The following is a 19,251-nucleotide window of genomic DNA, read 5'->3' as shown; positions in this document are numbered from 1 at the left end:
AGCATCTCTTGCTGCTTCTACTGCTCTGTCTTCCTTTCATCCCTTCCTGTCTCCCTATAATCTCCCACACTAAAGCCAGCATGGAGAGTGAGATTTTTAGAAACGTAAATTAGAGCATTTCACTTCCCTGCTCAAAACCATTCTGGGGCTCAGATTAGAATCCAAACTCTTTACCATGACCCCAAGACCTGCATGACCTGTCCCGCATCTGTGCCCCCATCTCATTTCCCTCCACTTGCTCCTCTCTCACTATGTTCTAGCATCACTACTCTCCTTTCAGTTTTTCTAGAATGTACCAAACCCTTCGTATAAGCCATCCCCTAGGCATGAAGAGCCTTTACATCCCTCATGTCTCAGCATCAAAGTCACTTGTGGATTCTGAATCCAAGTGAGACCTCCCCTCTGTTCCTTTCTCTCACAGCACCCTGTTCTATGCACACTTTGTTTAATGATTCTCTCCCCACTGCAGCAACTGTTGGGGCTTGGCACAATGTTTCCTTAAGAATGTGTCACAGGAGTGCCAAGATTTTGGTCTCTCAGCCATAGGGGCAGCCTCCAGGGGCCTTTGGTAGCTGCAGCTCCTGAGGATCTAGAAACCTCATCTAGAAGCCTCTTCCATTTACCCCTGTGTGCCATACAAATATGATTATTTTCTCCACTTGCCTTGCTTTGAAAAGGCTGGAAGGCCTACACTATATACTTCTTAAGGGCTATGTTTGGGTTGTTCATGGCTATATTCTTAACACACACTATAGTGTCTGGCACAGAGTAGGTGCTCAAGGAGTATTTTTTTAAATTTATTTTTTTTGGTGAAGGAGATTGGCCATGAGCTATTATCTGTTGCCAATCTTCCTCTTTTTGCTGAGGAAGATTGGCCCTGAGCTAACATCTGTGCCCATCTTCCTCTATTTTTGTACATGGGATGCCGCCACAGCATGGTTTGATGAGCAGTGCACATGTCTGTGCCCGGGATCTGAATCTGCTAACCACGGGTCACCAAAGCGGAGCATGTGAACGTAACCACTATGCCACCGGGCTGGCCCCAAGAAGTATTTCTTGAAAGAATGAAAGGTTTTATGGTGGTGAAGAAGATGGAGGAATTGATAAGGGTGATGGTGATGCTAAAGAAGAGAATGGTGATGTGGTGGTGATGATGGTGATGGTAGTGATGATGGTGGTGATGATGATGATGGTAGTGGTGATGGTGGTGGTGGTGATAATGGTGGCGATAACGGTGATGATAGTGGTGGTGATGATGGTGGTGGTGATGACTGTGATGGTAGTGGTGATGATGATGATGATGATGATGATGGTGGTGGTCACGGTGGTGGTGGTGCTGATGGTGGTGGTGATGGTGATGATGGTTGTGATGATGATGGTGGTGGTGGTGGTGCTGATGACTGTGATGGTGGTGGTGATGGTGATGATGGTTGTGATGATGATGGTGGTGGTGGTCACGGTGGTGGTGCTGATGATGGTGGTGGTGGTGGTGGTGATGGTGATGATGATGGTGGTGGTGGTCACGGTGGTGGTGGTGCTGATGATGGTGGTGGTGGTGGTGGTGATGGTGGTGGTGGTGGTGCTGATGGTGATGATGGTTGTGATGATGATGGTGGTGGTGGTCACGGTGGTGGTGGTGGTGGTGATGGTGGTGGTGCTGATGGTGATGATGGTTGTGATGATGATGGTGGTGGTGGTGGTGGTGATGGTGATGATGGTTGTGATGATGATGGTGGTGGTGGTCACGGTGGTGGTGGTGGTGGTGATGGTGGTGGTGGTGGTGCTGATGGTGATGATGGTTGTGATGATGATGGTGGTGGTGGTGGTGGTGATGGTGATGATGGTTGTGATGATGAAGGTGGTGGTGGTGGTGATGATGACTCTGATGAGGGTAGCACTGGAGGTGGCAGTGATGGTGATGAGGCAAGTTTTCCCTGGTAGAAACAATAGACTCAGAGGACCTGGCCTAGCTCATTGCTTTAAAGAACTTTTATAAAAAACAGATCTGCCTTTTCCTTCTGTAGCCAGCCTGGAAAGATCAACGGAAGGTGGGTTTTGGAGGAAGGGTAGTTGGAGGTGGAGGGACAGGGGCTATGGAAGATTACCTGCAAACCCTGGGCGGGACTGTGAGGCCAGGCGCCCCTCCCTCTACTCCCCCAGTGCGTGTGAAGGCCCTCCCCCCCTCACACCACCCCGCACAGGCGCCGGGAGGAGGAGGTGGGGCAGGAGGGGCTCACGGTCCGCTGCGCGGGGCGGGGAGCGGGAGCCGTGGGAAGGGAGGGCGAGGGAAGGTTCCTGGCGCCCCGGGTGGGAAGGGGGGAGCTGAGGCGGTAGTGTGGGGAGAGCAAGGAGGGCTGCGCGGAAACGGAGCGGCAGGACAGAGCGGGCCACAGCTGGGGGTTCGTGGAGGGCGAGGGAAGGGATTGGAGGGAGAGGGGTCTGGGGGAAAGTGGGGAGTGGGAGTGAGAGGGCGCACCTGGGCTGGGAGCGGAGGGCTGCGGTGGGATTTAGGCTGGGGTGGGGTCTGAGGGCGCAGGTGAGGGGTCTGCGGGGCGGAGCCGGAGTCGGAAGGAGGGATCGAGGCCCGAAGGGTGGGTTCCAGGTCCCAGCTCCGAGAGCCGGGAGGTGGGGCTGGGAGCCCCGGCTCGGCGATGCGGGTGCCCCTGGGCGCGCTGGCCGGCGCGGCGGCGCTGACCGGGGCGCTCAGCTTCGTGCTCCTGGCGGCCGCCATCGGCACGGACTTCTGGTACATTATCGACACCGAGCGGCTGGAGAGGAGCGGCCCGGGGGCGCAGGACCCGGCGGGGGCCGCCAACCGCAGCCAGCTCGAGCCTCTGAGCTCGCACTCCGGCCTCTGGCGGACCTGCAGGGGTAAGGGCGCACGCGGGACCCGGGCGGCGGGCGCCAACGCCCCCCGCGCGGTGCCCTGCTCTCTGGGGACCTGTTGCTTGGCGCGCACCCCTCCCGCAATCCCCAAAGCATCAAACGCGGTGTCTGGGGGCAAGGGGGGAAGGTCGCCAAGGGCCCGGGGTGCCGACGCCCTTCGGAGAGGTGCCCAGCTCAGCCCGGAGCTGCTCCAGCTCTCCGCACGCGCTCCCGGGTGGGGCGTCTCGGGCGGGCGCGGGGGCGAAGCCGCGGGCCGGGGTCTGAACTCCAGGGCCCCCGCCCACGATTCCTCCACCCCATCCAGTCCAGAGCCCATGCGCGCCGCTGATGAACCCCTTCTGGCAGGAGAACGTGACGGTCAGCGACTCGAGCCGACAACTTCTCAGTGAGTCCAGGGAGGGCGGGATGCGGGGAGAACCCCGGGTCTGGCCACCACTTTTGGAGCTCTTCTCCGAACAGCTGGCCGGGGCACTGCGGAGGGGGCGGCCGGGGCGGCCTCCGACACCTGGCGGGAGAAGAGAGTGGGGTTAGGAGCAGGGGGCGGGGCCTCTCTTGTTCCACCTGTAATGTTGTATGGTTTAGGATTCATTCGACAAACGTTGATTGCAGGCTTTCTGCGCGCCAGGCACCGTGTTGATGCTTAAGACCCAGGCCATGCTCTCAAGGAGCTCACAGACTAGCTGGGGTGGAAATACGGAGTTACATTTCAGAGTGACAAGCAGCATGATGAAGGGTGGGTGGGGTCCCGAGGAGACACCTAAAGCAGCCTGGGGAGCCTAATGTTGCGAAGAGAGGTCTCACCCCATAGACCAGAAGGCACAACCCCAGGTCAACCTTATTTTTATCCTGCTGTTGAGAACAAGCGCTTGGCGGTGGCAGGGAAATGTCATAAATATTTGTTGAGTGATTCAAGGAAGGCAATTAGGAGGCAGAGAACAGCCCCCTCCCCCCAGGGCCCTTTGTGTCTGTCTTGGTCATGGCTGATTTCCCAAGGGCCGAGGGCACTGCCTGGAGCTCAGTAGAGGTGTGAGGACTGAAGGCAAGAGAGCAAACCGGGGCTTGATAAACACTTGAGGAAGGAGGGAAATAAAGGTAATCATGCAATTCACCGAGGCTTGCAGCGGGCCAGACCTGGAGCTAAATGCTTTTCATCTGTGTCTTCATTTTATCCCCACAGCCTCCCTCTGAAGTTATTATCATCTCCATTTGTATCTTCATTTTTGCAATGAGGAAACAGGCCCAGAGGAGGAAATGAAGGCTGAGTTCCATAGACCTTGAAAAATGTGGGCAATTTTTGATAGACTTACTGAGGCTTGTCCCTAGCATGGCCTGTAAGGGCTGCCAGGGCCCCTCGCCAACTCCATTCTCCCCTCTGCTCTCTCCTCTCCAGCTATGCTGGCCTTGTGCCAGTTCGTGGAACATGCCAAGTTTCCTTCTGCCACAGGGACTTTGCACATGCCACTTCCTTTACTGGAGTCTCCCTGCTCCCATCCTGCCAGCTTGACTTAATCAGCTCCTACTCCTAGTACAGGTTATATGACATTTTGGGGTTAACATTGGACTCCCTCATTAGACTGTGAGCTTCGTGTCTATCTTGCCACTGCGGAATTCCCAATGTTTAACGTAGAGCCTGGCATAGAGTAGGCCATGAGCCAAGGTCTGCTGAGCAGGTATGAGAGTGAATGCAGACTATATAATGGAAAGGTGGAGCTCAATATATGTTTGTTGAATGAATGAATGAGTAAATGAATGAACCAGAACTGCTTCTCTGAAGTCCAGTGGTGTGCTGGGAAATATTTAACAACTGGCTCTCTGGGGGAGAGGGAAGTCTTTTTTTTTTTGTGAGGAAGATCAGCCCTGAGCTAACATCCATGCCAATCCTCCTCTTTTTGCTGAGGAAGACCGGATCTGAGGTAACATCTGTTGCCAATCCTCTTCCTTTTTCTCCCCAAACCCCCAGTAGATAGTTGTATGTCATAGTTGCACATCCTTCTACTTGCTGTATGTGGGACGCCGCCTCAGCATGGCCAGACAACCGGTGTGTCGGTGTGCGCCCGGGATCCGAACCCGGGCCGCCAGTAGTGGAGCACGCACTTAACCGCTAAGCCGCGGGGCCGGCCCCGAGGGAAGTCTTGATTGGTAGCATTTGCTGATTTCTGTGGTGTAAATAGTCCCGCTGTGGTCAATTTCAAGCTATCACCATGTGTCGACTGGCTCACAAAATTCCTAAAAACCTAGCACTTGGCTCTTGCGAGCTGATGCGATCCAGCTCCAGCACACCGTAGAGTCCCACAAGGGGCTCTCCCAGACACCTGGGACATCCAGGAGGCAGGAGAGGTGGGGTGCCAGGTGCTCTGTCCTGAGCCCCACGCTGCAATGGGAGGAAGCTTGGCTGTTCTCAGAGCACTGTGTCAAGAGTCATCAAGAGTTCCTCCCTGTGAAGTGAGGGAGATGGGGGTCAAATCCCAGCTGGGACCCTTCCCAGGACACTCTGTGATCCTAGGAGAGGTGTCAACCTCTCTGAGCCTCCGTTTCCACGTCTACCAAAATGAGATGTCAAAACCATGAGGGAACGTGGTCAGGATTCCATGAACTAGCTGGATGGAAAAATCACACTTACCTGGGAGCTCACACAGTGCCTGGTTGTGGGATCTCGATGTTGCATGAAAGAATGATTTGATATAAAAGTGCTAGACACATTGTAAGTGCTCAGTAAACGTGAGTCCCCTTTACCACTCCTTCCAGCCTCTTTATAGATGCAGTCACATCTGTGGAGTGCTGAGCCTTTGCTGGCCTGGGGGCTGGCATTCAGCCATTTATCATGCCTAGGGGAAAATGGGATGGCTATCTGCATTCAGCACTGGTCTGGCTTCTTTGTGAAACTTGACAATGTAACCACCCTGTGTGCTCCAGGATTTTGAGAAACAGGCAAAACTCACATCCAGAGTCTGTTCATCTGTTCACCCTCGGACCTAGGTCTAACCCCAGCTTCACTGCCAACTGGGCATGTGGCCTGGGGCAGGTTCCTATACCTCTCTGATCCTCAGTCCCTTCACGGGCAAAATGAGGATAACTGTCTTCTCTTTTCATCAGGATATTGCGAGAATATCGGGGGAGTGTGTTTAAGGAGCCTCAGGCAGTGCCTGGCCCCGTAAGTGCGCCTTAAGTGGTGGCTGCTATCATTACCATGAAATCATCCATGAAAGAGAGCAGGCTGCCCCTTCAGACTGCGTGCTCGCTGCTTCACCCCCAGAGAGAGCTTTTTCCCAGAATCTCTTTATCCCCAGAATGAACTTTGAATCTTGTCCCAGCTCTTCTATTATGTGAAGGTGTCTCATTCCTTTAAGGACCTGCTGCAGAGGCTGCAAAGGAGGGAGGCCGGTGGACAAGCAGCATGTTCTCTGAGTCAGCCTCCTAGACAAATCCTCGAGAACCCTTGATTTTTCCTCTAAGAAAATCCGAGCAGGCAGACCGCCTCAGTGCCCAATAAAAATCCGCCTTGCTGGGATGTTTTTTCTTCCAGATTAGCTCTGGGGACGCTGTGGGTTTGGTTCCTTGGCTAGGAACTGGAATTATTTTTGTGGAGGGGGGGGTCATCAAATTCAGCCCAGTGTAGGTAAAAGAGCCACGGTCTAGAACAAACCAGGCTGGCAGAATCAGCCAGGAGTCTTCTGGTGGCAAGTGACAGACACTCAGATCAAACTTGTTTAAACCAGAAGGAGTTCCTGGTCCATGTGACTGAAAAGCTGGAACCTGTTGGGATCCAGAAAGCTAAACTCATTTTCTTTCTTCTCCCCTCTGGGCCTGGCTTCTGTGTGGGTTCTGCTTTCAATTAAATCCTCTCCAGTCTTAGCAACCCAAGCAGGAGACCGTTCTATTTCCCCATAATTCTGCAAAACCTCCAAAGGCCTCTCATTGGACCAGATTGGATCACATGCCCAGGCCTGAGCCAATCACTGTGGCCGAGCGGATAGGATGTGCTGATTGGCCAGGCTGAGTCATGCGCCACTTATAACAAGGGGTGGCTGATGGAGTCAGCCAGATCATAGATAAGGGCCCAGCTCCTCCCAGCTGTGTATTCCCACGAGCTCTCTGCTTCCATAAACCGGCTGCTTTGAGATGACATGAGATCATGTCAGCCAAGCACCCAGCAGAAGACGCTGTGCAAAGTAGGAGGTCAATTAACATCTCCCCCTCCTGCTCGAAGTCATATTGCTTCCCTGAGCCTCAGGCTTCTCATCTGTAAAATGGAGCTGATCTTCACAACAATCCCATGAGGCATGTACTGTTATTATCATCCTCATTTTTCAAATGAGGACGCTGAGGCACAGAGAGTTTAGGTAAGTCACCAAAGTTTGCACAGTAGCTGGTCGATCCAGGATTCGAACCCAGGCAGTTTCCACCCTTTTAGAAGGAGGCTACATCGAGTATGATTTCAGCATAATGTGAGTGTGCTAAGACCAGAGGCCATGGCAGTGCAGAGGAGGAGTGCCTAGCCTGTTTCTTGGGTTCAGAGTCCCCCATCGTACCTTGCTCCCTTCAGACAGGGAACCAGAGACCTGCGTCACGAGAAGGAACAGCAAGTGCAGAGCTGTGAGGCAGGACCAAGTGTGGTGTGTTCCAGAGACAGCCGGAGGCTGGTGTTTCTGCAGGGTAGTGCAGAGAGCATGTCTTAGATGCACCTTGTGTCCTCTCCACGCCTTACCTCAGCCCATCTCCCCAGAGCCCGGGAGGAAAGTCAGGCTGGTCACCCCGCAGATAAGCACACCGACCCAGACGGGTCAAACACTGGCCCGACACAGCACTCGAGTGGCAGAGGCTGGACTGCGGGCCAGTGGCCCGGCCTGGCTGTCCTGTGAGGAGGCTAGGTTGGAAAATCACAGGGTTGGGTTTCCAGTGTTTCTAGGGGCTGGGCTGTTGCAGTGGCGTGGAAAATTAAAACCAGCCCTCCCACGATGCCTGGTGCAGATCACAAGAGTGGAGGTGGCGGGGGACAGAAATGAAGGGCTCGGGGACATAATGGCATTAAGAGGCTGTGTGGGCCCAGGAGGGAATTCTTATTGTGATTTATGCTTAGCTGGGCTACAGGCCAGGACGGATGCAGCAGGAGCCTGGGGTCTCTCATCTCAGGGCATGCAGGCCTGGGCTTCAGGCTGCCTCTCCGGGAGCCCGTTGAAAGTCAAGTACACACTTCAAACTAAAAAAAAATATATATATTCAAAGTAATTCCCCTTCTTGGTGTCTACCATGTGAAGCTTCTAAGAAGAGGTTGCCCGTACTATTTTTGTAACAGTGGAGAACAAGATACAACCTCAGTGCCCATGGGTGGAGACGTGGCTAAACATTTACATGTGGTATATGGAATATTACGTCGTCTGTAAAAAGAGTATACTAATGGATAGAACACTGCGATACACAGTGGATTGAAGACAGCGAGTTACAGAGGGTAATGGGCAGTGTGATGTCATTTGTTACCCCTTCCCCCAAATTCCCGGTAGTCTGTCTTTTCTGTGGGTATGTGCCAACATTTGAAGATGCTCCTTGCTCCTTTATTTTATATGCCATTAAGAGAGAAACAACACAGCCAATTATAATGTGGATGGTCAAACATATCCTGTTTTCAGTATGTTAAGGTGTGACCAGGTGTGCATCTTAGAATTAGAGAAATAGGTAAATATATAGGAAAATACGTAAATATATGGAAAAAAGACTGGAAGGATGTGCATCAGCATTCATGGAGGTTCACTCTGGGAGGAGAGGAAGAAAGAGGAGTTGAGGTGGTAGCCACGTGGGTCTTGCTTTAATTTTTTTCTAAGAATGTTACCACGTATTGCTATAAAACAAGCCCTGAAAGGACTGCCCGCATGGTTGGATTTCTCCTTAGTGTGGCTCATGGAACTCTCCACGGCCCCTGCCTACCTCTCCAGCTGCAGGAGCTGAGACATGTCTGTGCTGCCAGGTATCTCATGCTTTGGGGTCTTGGCACATTCTGTCCTCTCTTGTAGGAAACCCAGCCCCACCTCTCAGCCCTCTCTGACCTCCGGGTCTCAGCTGAGTCCTCCCCACTCCCCAAGCCCTTCCTAACTTCCAGGCTGGGTCAAGCACCCCTCATCTGCAGTCCCACCACCCCTTTGGCAATCTCCTTTGTTGTTCTGTTCCACCTCTGACACTTCATAGCTGTTCCATCTTAAGCAACTGATAGAAGTACCTTGAACTTCAGTTTTTCTCATCTGTGAAATGGGAATTAAAAACTCCTACCTGGTAGAGCCTAAGTTACTTGAGGTCAAGAAACAATTATTTTCACATTCAGTGTTCACAACAGCTTGGCCAAGTCAGAGCCCAGGTCCAGCTGACAGGTGGGGGAAGAGGCTTTTGAGAGAGATGTCCTTTGCGTGGTAAGAAGCGGAGGCAGGATTTGAACCCAGGTCTTTGCTTGTAGAGCCCTGCTCTTCCCGTATCACAACAATGCGTCTCGGAGATCATGATGATAACCAAGATGCAGCCCCCGTCCTCCAGGGTACTATGTTCTGGTGACAACAGACCCAAGGACAGATATTTACAAAAATTAAAAAATCCCCTATCTTGCCAGGCGTCATAGGACTGAATATCTCTGAGCGCTTCCTGGAGTCTCAGAGTCACATTGACAAGGTTTGAAAATAAAGACCGTGACATTTTCCCCTTTGGGAAATGTTCCTGAGACTTTCTCGTTTTGTCAGAGCTTTTGATGTCTCTGAAGAAAGACGCGTCCCTGCTGTCTGTAAGAGCAGGACTATTACTTCACTAGCCAGGCTGGGGCTTCCTGACCTGAAAGCATTCTGGAAGCCTGGTTTTCCATCGAGCGGTTCTTTGAACTGTGTGATAATGGAGCGGCCACAAACACAGTTCTCCTTGGTGTGAACATCTTGGCTTCTTTCTGGGTTTGCTGTTTCCTTTACTTGCAACAAAGCATTTTTGAGTCGAAAAGATCTCTCGTACTAGGTCACACATTTGCCCTTGGTGAAACACTGACTGGTCAACATTATTATCATTATTAATTCTATGTAGTCATCTCAGCTGTCATCTGTTGAGATCCTGCTGGAAACACTCTAGTGGATTGGAAGATGTCACCCCCAAAGAGATAGGTCCACGTCCTAACCCCTGGTACCTGTGAATGTGACCTGATTTGGAAAAAGGGTCTTTGCAGATGTTATTAAGGGTCTTGAGATGGGATGATCTTGGATGAACCAGGTGGGCCCTAAATCCTATGACAAGCGTCCTTATAAGAAAAATAGCATCACAAGGGGGTGAAAAGAGAGCCGCATGAAGATGGAGGTAGAGATTGGAGCGATGCTGCCGCAAGCCAAGGAACCTCCCGGGTTGCTGGCAACCGCCGGGGAGCTGGAGGAGGCAGAAGGATCCTCCCCTGGAGCCTCCGGAGGGAGTGCGGTCCCGCCGACACCTTGATTTTGGACTTTTGGCTTCCAAAACTGTGGGAGGATAAACTCCGGCTGCTTCGATGCCCTCTGGTTTGCAGTAATTTGTGACAGCCGCCCAAGAAAACTCATGCAACCACCTATCCAATGAAGCGCCCCCCACCCACTGCTCACCCCGTTTTTCTGCTGCATCATACTTATTTCCTTTGTGACGCATCTCAGTCTGTAATTATCTCCTTTGTTTCCTTGCTAGTCCATCTCCTGCACTGGACTGTGATCCCCATAAGAGCAGGGACCTCGTCCACTGCGGTAACCTCAGGCTCTGTGGTAGAGCTTGGTGCTCATCGGGGGCCCATGGATATTTGTTTCTGAGTGAGATGTGGTTGGAGACGGGTACATCTCCAAGCAGAACAGAAATCAGAATCAATATTCATGTCCCAAGACTGCAGTCCTGAAAAATAAAAAAATAACAGAGACTAAGGCACACGCACACAAAAAAAGCTAAACCCAATTTCAGCAGGAGATTTTACAACTCTCCCACGGGGAGCCTGTTCTTACCCAGACATTTAATTGAACGCATACGTCGAGTCAGCTCGCAGCATGTCTGGGGAACGCACACGCGGGGCCACCAGGGCTGAACCCACTCCAGGAAACCTCATTAATTTCTAAATGAGAAATGATTTCATTTCTCAGCCATAGTCTGGAGGTGATGCTTTGCATGGGCAGATCTTACAGGACCAGGTCTCCACACTAGCTGTTGTGCTTCCTTGCCCAAGATTCTTCCTTAACAAAGAAAGGAAGGCAGGAAGGAAGGGAGGACGGAAGGAAGACCACCGGTATCGTCCTCTATAACCACATTTTATCCTGTGACTGTCCTGGGAGGGAGATAGTTCTTGTTTCCTTGACCCGCCAAGGCTGGTGGTATTTACGGGGTCGAAGACAAAGTGATTTGGTCACAATGAAGGTCAGACTGAATTATTATCATCATCGTCTTTATTATTGTCAGAGCTGTGATTTATTTAGTACTTACCCTACGGGACATGGCACTAAACATCTTACACTGCCCCACATTGCCCTGTTATTTTCACACACATTGTTTGTGCAATAATACTGTGAGCCACGTATTATGACCTCCATCTCATAGATGGGGAATGGAGGTTCTGAGGCATTAAGTGATGCCCAATGTCCCACAGTCAGAGCCCAAATTCAAATGCAGAGCATCTCGCTCTGAAGTCCATATTTTTAACAACTGTGAGGTCTTCTCTCAAGCTTCCTTGGTTTCTTTGTTATTTCTTAGAAACTGCCATATTTTTTTGCCTTGGAGTCACACTGTCTAGCTCTTAATTAGTTAATTAGGTCAACAAATACCCGTTGACCACTCACGTATCCTCGGAGCTCTACTAGAAACTCAGGGATGAAACTGTACAAGAGGAGACAAGATCTCCCTCATCAAGGAGCTCACGGCTTAACAGGTGAGACAGAAAACTGACAAGATGCCTCCAATGCCAGGTAACAAATGCCAGGATGGGGTGACCGTGGGGAGCTGAGGGGGCACAGAGCTGGAGCACTTGACTGTGTGGACAGTGGTGGACGTGGGCAGGGAAGACTTCCCAGAAGAAGTGGTGCTTAGCTTGCTCTGAAGGATGAGAAGAAAGTATTTGTTTTCATGCCTATGTCGTTGCCAAAAAGATTTAAAGAAGCTCCGTGCCCAGCTCATGGTAAATGACCAATAAATATTTGGTGAATGAATGACTGGTGAAAAAGAGCTTTGCAATTGTTTCCCTTTCTGCTTTGGCTGCCAGGTAGCTCAGAGTCAAAGTGGTGACAAATGTTTAGATGTTGAGAGCCCAGACTTCCTCCATTCCTCTTCCCTCCCCCTGCCACCATTGGTCTTGACTTTCATGTAATTCATTCTTTTCTGCGTCCTGATTTTGTAATGTAAGTTCTAATCTTGCCTTGTAATGTAATGTACCTCTGACTCACAAGACACCTGGGATTTGGGGACAGGAGAGGGGTAGGGGATCGAATGTTGGTGGCAGACTTTTATGGGATATTCTGTCTCTGGCCTCCCTCTCCCCTGCTCATCTCCCGCCTATCTCTGTTCTCAGCTCACCCAGGGGAACTGAATTTCAAATATCAATGGAACTCAGTGTAGCAAATGTTCCGCACCTGAGTGATGGGTTGCCATGGAGAGTGATGGGCAGGAGCCTGTGGGGGAGGAGAAGACCCAGCCTGGCCCTGCCTGGGAGGTGGAGCCCTGGGGAGCCTGGGCAGGCAGAGAGCGGACCAGAGGGAGGTCTGCATGTGGAGGAGGAGAGGCGAGTTGGGTCTTTAGAAAATACTGTCTTGGGAGCAGAGAATGCTTTCAGGGGCTGGGAAGAGAGTGGCTGGGCATGCTTGGGGCAGGTGGCCTTCCAGGATATGAATTTCCTGCATCCTTGCTGGCTTTGCTCCCTGCTGAATCCCTGTAACCGAGGGGGTGCTGGATAAACACTTGTTGACTGACTATCGCCTCTGTCCTCTGGGGAAGCCACACTTTCCTTCGTGTCTTGCTACAGCTCAACCCCCTCTGAGAAGACTTTCTCAAACACCTGGCTGGCTTAAGTCCCCACTCTGAGCTCACTCTCTGTTCCGATAATAATGGTATACCACACTGACACCCCAGCGCAGACCTCCCGCAGGGCTCTGGTCTACTGTGGACAACTGTCTCTAACGTCTCTGCTTGGAGTGTAACGGCGTCTCACACTGAACAAGCCCTGACATCCATGCCGACCCCACTCTTCCTCCCTCATCTTCCCTATCTCGGTGGACGGCGGCTCATCCCTCCGGAGGCTCAGGCGCCAGATCTCCGAATCTTGCTCCCTCGTCAGAGCTGGTGCTTGTTTCACCTTCAAAACGTGCCTGGAATCGGACCACTTCTCCCCGCCCCACTGCTGCCGTCCTGGTCCAGGCCGCCCTCGTCCCTTACCAGGGTTATGGCAATAATCCCCTGATGGTCCTCGCCCTTCCAGCCTGGTCCATTGTATTTGTTTTCTCGGGCTGATGAGAAATTACTGCAAGCTTGGTGGTTTAAGACAACAGGAATTTGTTCTCTCACAGTTCTGCAGGTCAGAAGAAATCGAGGTGTCCGCAGGTTTGGTCCTTCTGGAGGCCCCGAGGGAGAATCCGTCCCATGCCTCTCTCCTGGCTTCTGGTGGCCGCTGTCCATCCTGGGCGTTCCTTGGCTTGTGGACGTGTCACTCCAATCTCTGCCTCCATCTTTGCCTGACTTCCTCCTCTGTGTCTCCTCTTTCCCTCCTAAGGACACTGGTCATTGGATGTAGGGACCCCTTTAATCCAGGATGATCTCATCTGGACACCCTTAACATAATTATCTGCAAAGAATCTTGTCCCAAACGAGGTCATGTTTGCAGGTTCCAGCTGGACATGAGTTTGGCAGCCACCTTCAGATCCGCTACACCCTCTGCTGTCTACTCTCAACATAGCACCAGATTGACTCAGAAACTGAAGTGAAATCTGATTCTTCTGCCCCAGTCTGTCCAGTGGCCCCGTCTCATTCAGAGAGAAGGTCAAACTCTCCCCAGTGGCTTGAGAGCCCCACGTGTCTGCTGTCCCTCTCTCCCTGCACGTCCTCCGTCATTCCCCTGCCTCCCTCCTCGCCGCCCTCAGGGACTTCCCAGTGCCCCCGTCTCACCAGGTACACACTCTGCACCGGCTCCTCCTCGGCCTGCAACCTCTCCCTTCTTGCTCCTAATTCGGCTTGGCCGCCTCCCTCACCTCCTTCAGGTCTTTGCTGGAGCGTCACTTCCTCAGTGGAGCCCTAGCCCTAGCCCCCTCCCTGCATTATTCATCCCCCATGCATTTGTCACCGTCTCTCAACTTTGTCACGTATTGATTTGTCCACTGCCTGACTCCTCTCACTAGAACATCAGCCCCACGAGGGCAGGAGTCTAATGTATTTGCTACTGAATCCACCGTGCAGAGAACAGCACCCAGCAGTATGCACGCAATAAACCTGTGCTGAGTGAATAAGTGAGTGAACAATAATCCCTACCTCGCAGGGTGCATGAGAATTAAGAGAGATGATGCTTATACAGCGCAAAGCCTGGCACAGATGAGCCTCAATACTGTTGTTGTTGTTATTATTATTATCATTAGAAGTAGTAGCAGTACCAGTGGTGTTAATTTTTTCCCCCAGTGTTTGGGTGCTGGCCCATAGGAGACGCTCAGTGAACGTTTGTTGATTGACTGAAGGATGTTAGTAACCCTTCTCTGCCTGCTGTGCTATCTCTTCTAAGCCATGCACGGGACGTTTGTGATTCTGCTGCCGCTCAGCCTGATCCTGATGGTTTTTGGGGGGATGACAGGGTTTCTGAGCTTCCTCCTCCGAGCCTCCCTCCCCCTGCTGCTCACGGGGACCGTCTTCATCTTTGGAGGTAGGTGCTCTCCCTGTGCCCTCAGCAGGGGAGGGATGGGGTCCCCTCGCCTCTCTGGGCCTCAGTTTCCCCATCTGTGTTATCACAGCTGGAAGGGATGAGTGGTTTCCAGCCCAGGGTCCCCGGGTCTGTGGTCCAGAGAGAGAAGCAGAGCGGGGAGCAGGTTCTGAGAATCATTTTCAGGATTTCACCAAAGAAGCCACGTCGAGATCACTTGGAGTCAGGGCTGTGGGCTGGGGGAGACCTTCCCTCGGCCATTGTCCTTCTCTCGGGCCCCCTGCCGTCTGACGGAGATTGCTTTAATCTATTGTAAAACAGGCAATGCCTGGGTTCATAGCCTTTGGCACACCAGAGGCTTTCAAAGATGGGCTCCGGCTGATGGCTGGTTGTTCTCAGGCCTCCCTACTTCCTGTGCGCTTGAAATGGTTCCTCCTTAAAAACAAACAGGAGCAGTGATGACACACGCTGGGAATCCACCGGGGGAAAAGTCAAAGGAGTGTCTGGAGCTGAAAATATCGCGAGGCTCTGATCTCCTCCACCTGCCCACTATTATTACTAATATTGGCAGTACTGGTTCACCAATGACTGAGTCCCAAAACCAGCACCGCCCAGTGGAACTTTCTGCTGTGGGGATGAGTTCTCTATCTGCGCTGTGCCGTGGGGGGGCCACGAACCAACCTACAGAGCACTTGACATGTGCCGGGTGCCAGTGAGGGCGAGTTGTTCATTTAAATTAAGTTTAAGTTGGCACGTGTGGCCGGTGCCTGCAGGACTGCACAGCGCAGCTCTGATCCCATATCTGTGGAGACCGAGCGTGTGCCGGGCGCGTTCTGGCTGCTGGGGAGTCCAGGACGGGCCCCCTGGAGCTCGCAGCCCATCGCGGGAGACAGACGTTAGTGAAGTCATTTCAGAAACGAATGCGGAATTGCAGTTCTGACCTGGGCAGGGATGGAGGGCTGTGTGGTGCCGTGGGGTCACGGGGGGACTTGACCTGCTCAGGGAGGTCCCGGAATGGACACATGAGCTGAGATATGGGGATGGTTAGGAGTTACCGATGGCACGAGGGGAAAGGAAGGGAGGGTGCACCGGGCGGAGAGAGGAGCGTGGGCAAAGGCCCGGAGGTGGAGGGAGCATGGACCCCAGAAGAGGCCAGTGTGGCCGGGCCGGGCGAGGAGGGAGGGCAGTTCCGGGCGTGGGGGGTGGGGGGACCGGGGAGGTGGGGGGCGTGGGTGTTGAACCTCTCCTTTCGCTTCCCCTGCAGCCTTGGTGACTCTCGCTGGCATCAGCGTCTACATAGCGTATTCGGCTGCCGCTTTCCAGGAGGCCCTGTGTCTCCTGGAGGAGAAGGCCCTGCTGGACCAGGTGGACATCCGCTTCGGCTGGTCCCTGGCCCTGGGCTGGATCAGCTTCGTCGCCGAGCTGCTCACGGGGGTGGCCTTCCTGGCGGCAGCCCGCGTGCTCAGCCTGAGGCGGAGCCAGGACCAGGCCGTGTGAGCCCGATGTCTGGTCGTGGTGGGAGGGAGGGGCGTGGCCGGGGGCCTCATGGACCCATCTCGGTGGGCTGCGGCCTCCTCTTCCTCAGAGGCCACCAGCGGAGGCCAGGGGCCAACCTGAGAGCCGCTGTGGACTGAGCTCCCGGCTGGCTGTCATCTCAGTGCTGCCTGTGCTGCCTGTGTGCTGTGTGTCCACGCACGTGTGTGTCCGTGCGGGCTGGAGGGGGCCCGAGGGACTGCAGAACCCGGGAAATAACAGAAGCAACCCCTTCATCAGAAACAGAACTTCACAGATTGCGGCCTCCATGTGCCTCCTCTGGCTTCGTTTCATCCTCACCCCCGCCCTTTGGATTAGCTCCTCTTTGTTGAGGACATGGAGGACCAGAGAGGTTAGGTAAGTTGGGCAAAGGCGCACAGCGAGCTAGTAGCATATTCCTCACTCCAAGAACAGTGCTCTCTCCTTTATCACAGCTTTTCTGAGCAGCTTCATGCTGCAGTGTGGGTACTGTGAGTGGAGGAGGCTCCATGTCAGATGCTGGGCCTCGTGCTTCACACGACCTGGAACCTGGGTGGGAGCGCACAGTGGGAGACCCCGGGGGAAGACAGCAGAGATCCGGGCTTCTCAGCAGCCGGGCGGTGGAAGTTTCCTCCCTCACCTTGGCCCGGCTCATGCTTTCCTGTCCGGAGTTCTGAACCTCGACGGAAGAGTTTCACTTCTGTGGTCATTCTCGGCCATCAGGGGCTCACTCTTGAAACACAGAACAGAGTCAGCGCAGAGATGAAGGCCCCTCTGGAATGTCGGGTGGTCAGTGTGCTGGTCCCCTTATGTGTCATTTCACGATTGTCCAGAGGCCTCCATGTGGGGAGGAAGAACAGTCAGGTGCTCACAGTTAGCAAGAAGGGCAGTCAGCAAACTTGCAATTCACCAGACAGAGCGATCAGCAAACTCACCTGCAGAGGAAGAATTATCGCATGCTCCCACTTAGTCGAGAGGAATAATCCTCAAAAACACAATCATGACTCCAGGAGGCTGGTCTTTGCACTTAGTCTTCAATCCAAATGCCAAATGTCTGCTGAAGGCGCCCTCGATCCTGTGATAAGAGTAATTTGCACATGAAAGTGTTGACTGAGCCCAGTTGCCTGGGGTAAAGCCCAGGCTGGTGAGATTTAAACACAGTGGGAAGTGCATGAACAGAGTCATCTGCTGAGTCCTCCAGCGTCCCTTGAGTAAGGTCTACATACTGGCATCAGCAGGTCTCAACCCGAATTGCCCACTGGAATCACCAGGGAACTTAAAAAATGCCTGGTCCCACCTCAGGCCAATTAAATGGCAGTTTCTCGGAGTGGGGTCCCAGCATCAGCAGCTTGTGAAAGTGCTCTGGTTACCCTAACAAGCAGCCAGAGTGGAGATGAGCTTCCACCCAGCCGGATGCTTGTGTGTGACTTTATAACCACAGGTTGTATATATATAAAACCTGTTGTGCTTTTCTCAACTCCACAAGAGGTTGCACTTGAAAAAATCTTGAGAAGGAGAGTGGCCTGCTGTTTAGTTTATACCAGTGTGTCTCAAGTTCATGGGGATCTTATGAAAATGCAGCCTCTGACTCAGTAGGTTGGGGGTGGGGCCAGCAATTCTGCATCTCTAACAAGCTGTGAGTAGGGAGGGTTTTTACAAAGTGTCACACACACACACACACACACACACACACACACACCGACTTCTGTCCTTCAAAGCAGTGGGGTTTTTCAGTTGCTTCTGCACCAGCAAAGTGGTCTGTACTCAGTCATGGGCCGAGTCCTGGTGACGGTATTACAGCTCTTCTTCTGTGACATAATGACACATCATAGCTGTGTGGCCTCGGTGGGTCGGGGAGGGTGCCCAGCTCCTGGCCCTGTTGGCACTGAGTGCTCTCCTGGGAAGCCGTGGCTCCTTTTGGGTGAAAATAACTCTGGGTGTGATGTAGGTTTTTTGTAGTGTGGGTGGTGGGGTAGGTCTAGGACATGAAGCTAGAAGATTCCCATGAGTTGGTCAATTGACAGGACAATCTTCAGGGACTTATCATATCCCTCCTTCCTCCCCCAGAAAATTCCATCCTCCTTTCATCCTGGTATTCGGCCCATGGAGATGGGGGTCTCCAAAGCGGCTGCACATCCGAACCCCCGGGGGTGGTGCTGCTCACACTTCAGTGGGCCGGGACTCTTGTCCAAACCCACCTGGCCAGGCTCCACCCCCGGGGATCTCTGAGTCAGTAGTTCGGGGTGGGGCCTGAGAACTCACATTTCTTTTTTTTTTTTTGCGAGGAAGATCAGCCCTGAGCTAACATCCATGCCAATCCTCTTTTTTTTTTTTCCTCCAAAGCCCCAGTAGATAGTTGTATGTCATAGTTGCACATCCTTCTAGTTGCTGTATGTGGGATGCGGCCTCAGCATGGCCGGAGAAGTGGTGCGTCGGTGCACGCCCGGGATCGGAACCCAGGCCGCCAGTAGCGGAGCGCACGCACTTAACCGCTAAGCCACGGGGCCGGCCCAGAACTCACCTTTCTAACCAGCTCTCAGGTGATACGGATGCTGCTGGTCTGGGGCCTCCCTATGCATTACACAACCTGGGGAGTTTGTTAAGTGACAGGTGCTCGTCACCTTGCTGCACATTAGAATCACTTGGGGATCTTTTAAGAATCCTGATGCCCAGGCAGAAGCTCTGATAGTCACTAGGGGTGGAGTCCAGGCATTGGTATTTTTAAAGAGCTTTCCAGATGATTCCAGTGTGTAGCTGGAGTTGAGAACTTGTTTCTGTAAGGTTCTGAGTCATGAGATGTGGGGAGGGCCTGGGGAGCCTTAAGTTTAAGAAACTCCCGGGGAAGTGCTGATGGTTCAGCAGGCTTGGGGACCACTGGTGTGGATCATAAGATCACAACGCCATTATCAACATTGTGAATCCTCACCCTCACCATGACATCATCATTTTTGCCATGACATCATCATCCTCACAATGACATCATTATCTTCACTACGACACCCTCCTCC

At 52.8% G+C, this 19,251-nt stretch overlaps 1 protein-coding gene across 2 annotated transcripts; it reads left to right on the top strand.

The window, feature by feature from the left end:
• The first annotated feature begins 2,651 nt into the window (after window positions 1-2,651).
• TMEM114 (transmembrane protein 114) lies at window positions 2,652-16,234 on the top strand. 2 transcript variants are annotated; one of them, XM_004438084.2, is made up of 4 exons: window positions 2,652-2,871; window positions 3,191-3,271; window positions 14,597-14,734; window positions 15,996-16,234. In XM_004438084.2, exons 1-4 carry the CDS (start codon window positions 2,652-2,654, stop codon window positions 16,226-16,228), a joined length of 672 nt encoding a protein of 223 aa, XP_004438141.1. In that variant the 3' UTR covers window positions 16,229-16,234. The 2 variants fall into 2 exon arrangements, with proteins under 2 accessions (XP_004438141.1, XP_014648912.1); XM_014793426.2 differs by lacking the exon at window positions 14,597-14,734.
• Window positions 16,235-19,251: the final 3,017 nt, after the last annotated feature.

The sequence above is a fragment of the Ceratotherium simum genome, chromosome 26 (assembly GCF_057802395.1).
Source record: "Ceratotherium simum simum isolate JZ-2026a chromosome 26, ASM5780239v1, whole genome shotgun sequence".
Classification (NCBI taxonomy): Eukaryota; Metazoa; Chordata; class Mammalia; order Perissodactyla; family Rhinocerotidae; genus Ceratotherium; species Ceratotherium simum.
This window is presented reverse-complemented; position numbering and strand designations above follow the sequence as displayed.

Bases quoted from the DNA above. Each gene is read 5' to 3' on its own strand.
- TMEM114 (XM_004438084.2), top strand. From the start codon at position 2,652: ATGCGGGTGCCCCTGGGCGCGCTGGCCGGCGCGGCGGCGCTGACCGGG. The intron at 3,272-14,596 runs GTGAGTCCAGGG...ATCTCTTCTAAG, and splicing joins CTCGAGCCGACAACTTCTCA to CCATGCACGGGACGTTTGTG. The intron at 14,735-15,995 runs GTAGGTGCTCTC...CTTCCCCTGCAG, and splicing joins GACCGTCTTCATCTTTGGAG to CCTTGGTGACTCTCGCTGGC.